This window comes from Camelina sativa, chromosome 3, assembly GCF_000633955.1.
Source record: "Camelina sativa cultivar DH55 chromosome 3, Cs, whole genome shotgun sequence".
Taxonomy (NCBI): domain Eukaryota; kingdom Viridiplantae; phylum Streptophyta; class Magnoliopsida; order Brassicales; family Brassicaceae; genus Camelina; species Camelina sativa.
Window position 1 is genome coordinate 1,150,446 of NC_025687.1, and position 6,522 is coordinate 1,156,967.

General features: G+C 37.1%; 1 protein-coding gene and 1 long non-coding RNA gene across 18 annotated transcripts in view; one reads left to right on the forward strand and one right to left on the reverse strand.

The window, feature by feature from the left end:
* LOC104760787 overlaps positions 1–2,889 on the forward strand; it is a 7,520-nt gene extending 4,631 nt beyond the window's left edge. For 4 of the 15 annotated variants that reach the window (XR_002037245.1, XR_002037247.1, XR_002037248.1 and 1 more), the window contains 11 exons: positions 35–138; positions 286–347; positions 672–740; positions 827–893; positions 988–1,096; positions 1,173–1,234; positions 1,331–1,530; positions 1,625–1,731; positions 1,822–1,841; positions 2,058–2,118; positions 2,252–2,889. This is a non-coding gene — a long non-coding RNA (uncharacterized LOC104760787). Of the gene's footprint in view, positions 1–34; positions 139–285; positions 348–671; positions 741–826; positions 894–987; positions 1,097–1,172; positions 1,235–1,330; positions 1,531–1,624; positions 1,732–1,821; positions 1,900–2,057; positions 2,119–2,251 lie in introns of all 15 variants that reach the window. The other 11 variants (XR_002037253.1, XR_002037258.1, XR_002037262.1 and 8 more) reach the window with 11 other exon arrangements.
* On the reverse strand, positions 4,271–6,050 carry LOC104760836 (protein NETWORKED 3A-like). Of its 3 annotated transcripts, none has more exons than XM_019242997.1 (3): positions 5,867–6,050; positions 5,611–5,700; positions 4,271–5,164 (listed from the first exon to the last, which is right to left on the reverse strand). In XM_019242997.1, exons 2-3 carry the CDS (start codon positions 5,687–5,689, stop codon positions 4,455–4,457), a joined length of 789 nt encoding a protein of 262 aa, XP_019098542.1. In that variant the 5' UTR covers positions 5,690–5,700; positions 5,867–6,050; the 3' UTR covers positions 4,271–4,454. The 3 variants fall into 3 exon arrangements, with proteins under 3 accessions (XP_019098542.1, XP_010482121.1, XP_010482112.1); XM_010483819.2 differs by having other exon boundaries at positions 5,611–5,705; positions 5,863–6,050; XM_010483810.2 differs by having other exon boundaries at positions 5,611–5,705; positions 5,867–6,049.

The window sequence follows — 6,522 nt, forward strand, 5'->3', positions numbered from 1 at the left end:
CCCCCCTTTTTTTTTTTTTTTTGTCAACAACAAGGTGCTACTGAAGTTGGAACTCGACAAGACACTAGAATTCAACGCACCATCCTTTCAACTAAAAGGTACTTGTCATTGCCTCATGCCAAGAATTCCCTTCCACAGGTAAACATGTGAAATACTTTGATTCCTTAACTCTTCTCTTATCTTTATTTGGCGTGTGAATGTTTTTGCTTTTGAAATAAGAGTCTACCATTTGTTCATATGGTGATCTTAAATAATGGGTTTGTTTGTTTCTTTTGGGTGAAACAGATGTGTGTTTGTGTGTTCCTGCCAGATTTTTTGGAGGATGAAGTAGATTCAGACCGAAAATGGTTGGCGGCTGGCTTCCCTTGTCCACTTCCATAAAAGTGATCCTAATTTGCTTTCTAATGGGTTTGTTTGTTTCTTTTGGGTTTAACAGGTGTGTGTGCGTGTTTATGTTCCAACTGTCATCTGAATTTTTTGCTTTACGCAGGCAAGTCGTTCCATTACTCACAAGCACTCAGTACGCTTCAGTAGTCCCCATCCATAAGTGAGACTGAGACTTTTTGTTTTTGTTGTTGCAGCTTCTCTAGATGATGGAGATTTACTTATGGTGGTTCACTTCCTTCCCATTACTGTTAAGGAAAAAGCTAAAAAGAGTTGTGTCTATGTAGATATCATGGCTAATGCAGGGAGGCTTCAGGTAATCTTTCATCTTTGAAAGTCATTAAATTGGCAATCAGGTGGGTGATCTATTCTTTCCTTTTCATTTTGTTTTTGTCCATATATACTTCCATGTGTCTAATCAAAATTAATAATTTTTCTCTAGGTTCCTCCAAAGGCATCAGTGGGGATGGTGATGACTTGGTAAAGCCCAAGACCATTTATGGTTTCTGGTATGAAGATGCACCTTTGTTAATTGTCCTGTGTTGCTTAAGTTCTCCCTGCTCACTTTCTCATATGGCGTGTTGGTTTTTTTTTTCTTTACAGAGGTTTCTTTCGGTTGCTTGCCATGCATGATCTCACTTTGATGGTTGTTGCAGTATTGTCTTTAGCACTTGGAATAAAAAAAAAAAAAAAGAGAGGTTTGTTTTCACAGGTAATTTTTCACTTAATATGATAATTTTTTTATAGTGACTCTTAGTGTTGTTCTGATGCTTTCTTCTCCTCTGCAGCTGCCAGTGACTACAAACAGCCTTAAAACTTGAATGATGAAAAAAGACACTTTCATCGGGAGGTATATATTTGCACCAATGTAATTTTTCATCAATACTCTTTTTCTTGTTCCTTCCTTAGTTACACTACACATGTGTTGATTGCTGCTGGTGACAAGACGTGGAAGACGAGTGGCAATTTCAATCTATGATGCCGTACCTTCCAACATTGGAAATCAGGTAGATTATTCTCTCTTTTACATTTTGTTTTTGTCTAATCGAAATTATAGTTTATCTTTAGGTTCCTGCGGGTGGAGTACTGATCTCTAGCCATTCTCTTCCCCTTGATGAGTCTAGCATGACTGGAGAGAGAAAAATCGTGTGTTTTCTTGTTTCCTATCATAGTGAAATTAGTGACTTTCTCTTCTCGCTTTGGTATAATTCTTAACAGTCGACTTCCCTTTTCTTGCTAGGGTAACAAAGACTCTAACAAGGACCCATTCTTAATGTCTGGCTGTAAAGTGGCAGATGGAAATGGTGTTATGCTGGTAGGATATCTCTCACTACTTTTTGTCCAGAGGTAAGTTTCAAGCTTTCATATCTTGAATGAAAATGAATAATTTCTAGATAAGTTCTTTGACATTGCTCATGGGATTTTATTTGCTGACAGGGAGGCAGAAAGGATTAAAGGTAAGGATCCATTTGGTTTATGATTTATCCGGAGATTTAGTGAAATATACAATTTGTGGTAATTGTTGCTCTCGTCCTTTGAGGTCACTTTAACCGTTTTACATTGCATGATGCTCCATTCTTAGACACATTTTTTAGATTAGACAAAAACCTGCATATCATGTCCTGCAATATTCTTGGTAGTGTTTCTTATCGAAATGTTTGAATTGTGCACAGGATCCATGTAGACGAGGAGTCAAACGATTCAGTTCAGCTGTGTTAAAATGCTGGTGTCAAGGTACTTCTTTAGTTCGATTATATTTTTCTTAAAGGCCAGAAAGGCCAATGACTAAAAGTTATTGTTTATCTTGTTAGTAACACTTCATGATATATCTTGTTAATAACACTTCATGATATATGTTGATGGTCAGGTCCGTATGGTGATTGGTGACATTATCCAAACTGCTAGGGCTATTGCTGTGGAATAATAACTTCAGATGCAGATGCCTCCTGGCCTACTCTGCATCTGGAATATGATACATCTATTCCTATTGTTTGATCCCAATGACATATGCTGTGATGGTAGCTTCTTTTATATAAAATAATAAATCCCTTCATTAGAGGTCTAGTGAGGATGCAAAGGAGGCATGCTCCATTTATATTTATTGGCAGAGAGGGATGGATTTTTATTTGCAGTTTTCTCTGACACCTGTGGTGTTTTTTTGTTTCTCGGACACCTGATTTTTATGGGGTTTTGTAGAGAGCGTTGTGCCATGGATGCCACTGAGGGAAGCCTACGCTGGATTGTAGTTAATGAAGTTTTCATGGGACGCAATTTCTTTGGAGTTGACTGAAGTGTCTGTCAATTCTTTTCAGTATTGGAGGATAGCTTTGATCTGCCAGTCGTACCTTACCTTCTTTCTGTTTTTTCTGTGGTTCTTACTTGCTTTGCTTTTCTTTGGTTCATTGTTTTACTTGATGCAGGTCTTAACACTATCGCTATATTTGACAAAACTCTTGAGGGGTCATGTCCTTTACAACTGCTAAGTATGTCCTCTGATACAGAAGGCTCGAGATTGTTGCTGAGTAATGGCATAAGGTGGCTATTTGTGATTTCGGGGCTAGAACTTGTGTAGATTTCAGGCCTATATCTTGTGTTGTGGATTGGTGTTGCTCATATTCCTCCTAACGGGAGAGAGTTTTCCCTATTAGGTACGGATGTCAACTGTCATTATATACGTGATTAAAATAAGTTGTACTTGCTGGATATTGTGACCTCTTGGGGACTCACTGAACTGAAGGTAGAAGATTTTGGTGATAAAGCTCCTTAGTTTTGAGATTGGGCGGGTTTTATTGTGGATGTGATGTGAGAGAATAACTAGTGTACCTTTTTTGTTTAACACAGAGTTGCCTAGCTGTAACAGTTGGTGATGGGAACCTTTTTTTGTCGTTGCTTGGACTTGCCTCTACAATTGTGCAAGTAATGTTCTCGCAACTCATCATATTGTTCGTAACCTTGAGGAGCCTCATCTTGTAAGGCATGTCATGCCCTTGTTTGTTGCAGTTGTTACCACACGTTGAAGTAATATTTACTGATTTGTGTTTGAATTGTGAAGTTATTCGTGTGGTTCCCCAGTCAGAAAGAGCTAGATGGAATATGTTGCTTAGGTTTTAAAATCACATTTGACCTTTACAAGATGAATCAACATGTTTGTCTTGCACATCTTCATTGCTTGCCGCTCCAATGGAACTGTAGTTAGGCCTGAAGATTTGAAAACTAATCTTAAATCATTTTTCAGAAAATACAAAATGCACTGATGTTTATATCAGAATACCCTCTCACAGCTTCCGTAGCATCATCGGCAACGTTCCTCTCACTTTCTGTATCTGGCAGAGAAATCAAAACAGAGCATATTAGAATAATAGAATAGGGGTGAAACTGATTTAAAACGGTTTATGTTAACCGAGTATTTAATCTCGGTTTGGTCAAACCCTCCTCATATATAAGAAGGTTCCGTATAAACATTGAATACTTACTAAGAGATGACTGAGGAATGAGATTGTTCCTTTCTAGCGTAACAACCTTTCTTGCTTATAGCCCGGAGCAAGTGATTCTACTTCTACAGTTGAAAAATTCATAGAAACAAATTCTACAATTGAAAATTTCAAAAGCTGTATTTGGAGGCAGCGATTTACAGTGAGGCGATGATGGCGAGCTCCGATAGGGGAAGAACTGGAATGTTGAAGATGAATAAGTGAAAAGGACCGACAACGTTTTTAAATTATATAAATTATTGTCAATATCTTGTAACAACAACTTATTATAACCATCAATAGTACACAAAAAAAAAAGAACTTACAGATATTAAAAGAACAAAAAAAAATTGATTTGGAAAGAAAGAACAATTATTAAAAAAAAAAAAAAAAAAAAAAAAAANAACAACTATAGATAATGTAACACAAACCTTCATGGACTTGGCTATAACTGTAATCCTGAAACCTTACACTAACTACTACTTGAGTATACCCTACCCCTGTCACAGAGTACAAAGATGTTTAAACTTTGACGAAAATTCCTCAGTTTCTGTTCTTGATCACACACACACACACACACACACACACAGACCTGGCTGTCTAAAGAGTCATGAGCTCTCTGGCAGTAGAATCTGTGTTTGGAAGAACCCAGTTTCCTACTACTTTCCCCCACAACCCTTCAAATGGCTTCCACATGTGTTGCTTCCTTTGAGAACTACTATCACCTTCCTTATTCTTTGCAGCAACAACAGTAGGAACACGTTTCTTGAGATCTGAGTTCTCTTCTTTAAGCATTTGTATTGCTAAACTCATTTGCCTTATAGCTTCTCTCTTCTCTTCATCTTTCTCCATCACCATTCCCCTGTAAACCTTATTCTCCTCTCTCAGCCTCTCTATCTCTTCCTTCATCATCTCATAATCTCCATTATCTTCACCATAACCGACTTGCGATGATTCCATCTCCTCGACAATGCCATTGATTTCACCTTCATCATCAACCCATTTCCTTTCACCGTCATCTACTTCAGACTCTGCGTACTCTTCATGAGTCTCGCAAGCCTCAGACCAAGAAGACACATCATCACAAGTTGATGACGACTTGTCATGAAAATCTGATGAGCCATGTTTGTGCACAGAAGAAGGTCTCAACAAGTCGTACCTCTCGACCAAGGAGCGATGAGAACGGTAGAATTCTTCCACCACGGCTACAAGCTCAGGTCGCCTCTTATAATACATCTCAGCTCTTGCGGCGAAAGAATCCGCATCCTCATCAATCACTCTCAGCATTTGCTTTGTCTTTTCATCCAATTCTACAATTACAAAAATCAGATTTCACCATGTCAAAATCTAAATAAAGTTGAACACTTTTTTCACTACTACTATCTCTAGTCTAAGAAAGTCATAAACAAAGATAAGATAACAAAAGCAGAGTCAGCTTCTCCAACAAACCTTAACGACGACTATTCTATACCAATATCAACAAGAAAACAGAAAAAGGAATTACCTTTGAGAGAAAACTAAAAAGACCATAGACCAAAATCAACACATTAGCAGAAGCAAACTTCACCATGTCAAAAATATCAATGAAAAAATTAAACACCTTTTTATCACTACTCAATTGTCACAGAACATCATAACAAAATACCTTTGAATTCAATAGACAGACAGACACAAATATATACCAAAATCAAAACTTAAGAAATTGACATGATGAGCAGAACCAAATCAGAAAATAGAGAAAAAGAGAAACAAATACCAGAGAGAGTAGAATGAAGCCAAGGAGAGAAATTAGTGGTGTTGTGATTTCCAATCCACCACCATTTTGATGAGTCCATCACTCTTTCTCCTACACTTCAATTACAAAGAAAGGATCTTCAGTTAATTTTAGATAAAAAAAAAAATTAAACCAAAGACTCTCACTCTTCGAAATTCGAATCATCATCATCATCATCTAGTATATGAGTTTCCTCAACAGCAAAATAGAAAAGAACAGAGACTCGGAAATTACCAACCTCAGTGACGAATTCAGTTTTCACGGCGCCGTTCCTCTCTCTCTTTCTCTCTACTTCTTCTTCTTCTTCTTCTTCGTTGTAGTAGAGCAATCTTCTTTTAAGGATTTATGTTTTCTATTTTTTTTCTTCAGACTTGAAGAGTTCAGAGAGTGAAGGACAATGGCATCATTTACCACTGTTTATCTCCTTAAATGACGTTTTCACCCTTCTTTTTTTTTTTTTTTTTTTGGTTTCCTTAGTCAAAACAAATTATTATTTGTTTCTCAAAATAAGGATTATTGATTTAAACTTTCTATAAACAAAAGTACAGAGGATATTATGCTCTAATTTTCCTCTCTATAACAAGATTTTGTTTTCAATGTTTATCAGACTCAGTGTAGTCAACGAATTTATATATATGATGGAGCTAAGAACAGGGGTAGTTTGGGAATTATTTTCAGCTGATAGATACGAGGGAGGGTTATTTAAATGGGCCCCACGAGGCAATGTGGGCCGTGGCGAGCGTAACACGCAAAAGGCGTTTTTGTGCAACGGTCGATTAAAACTCTTTCCATGCACATAGTGTATATATATATATAGAATAAGACCAAAAAGAACAACAACAAATAAAGGACAAAACAGAGATGAGCTTGTTGTATTCCACTATTTAGTTCCTT

Bases quoted from the DNA above. Each gene is read 5' to 3' on its own strand.
- LOC104760836 (XM_019242997.1), bottom strand. From the start codon at position 5,689: ATGGACTCATCAAAATGGTGGTGGATTGGAAATCACAACACCACTAAT. The intron at 5,165-5,610 runs GTATTTGTTTCT...TTGTAATTGTAG, and splicing joins GCTTCATTCTACTCTCTCTG to AATTGGATGAAAAGACAAAG.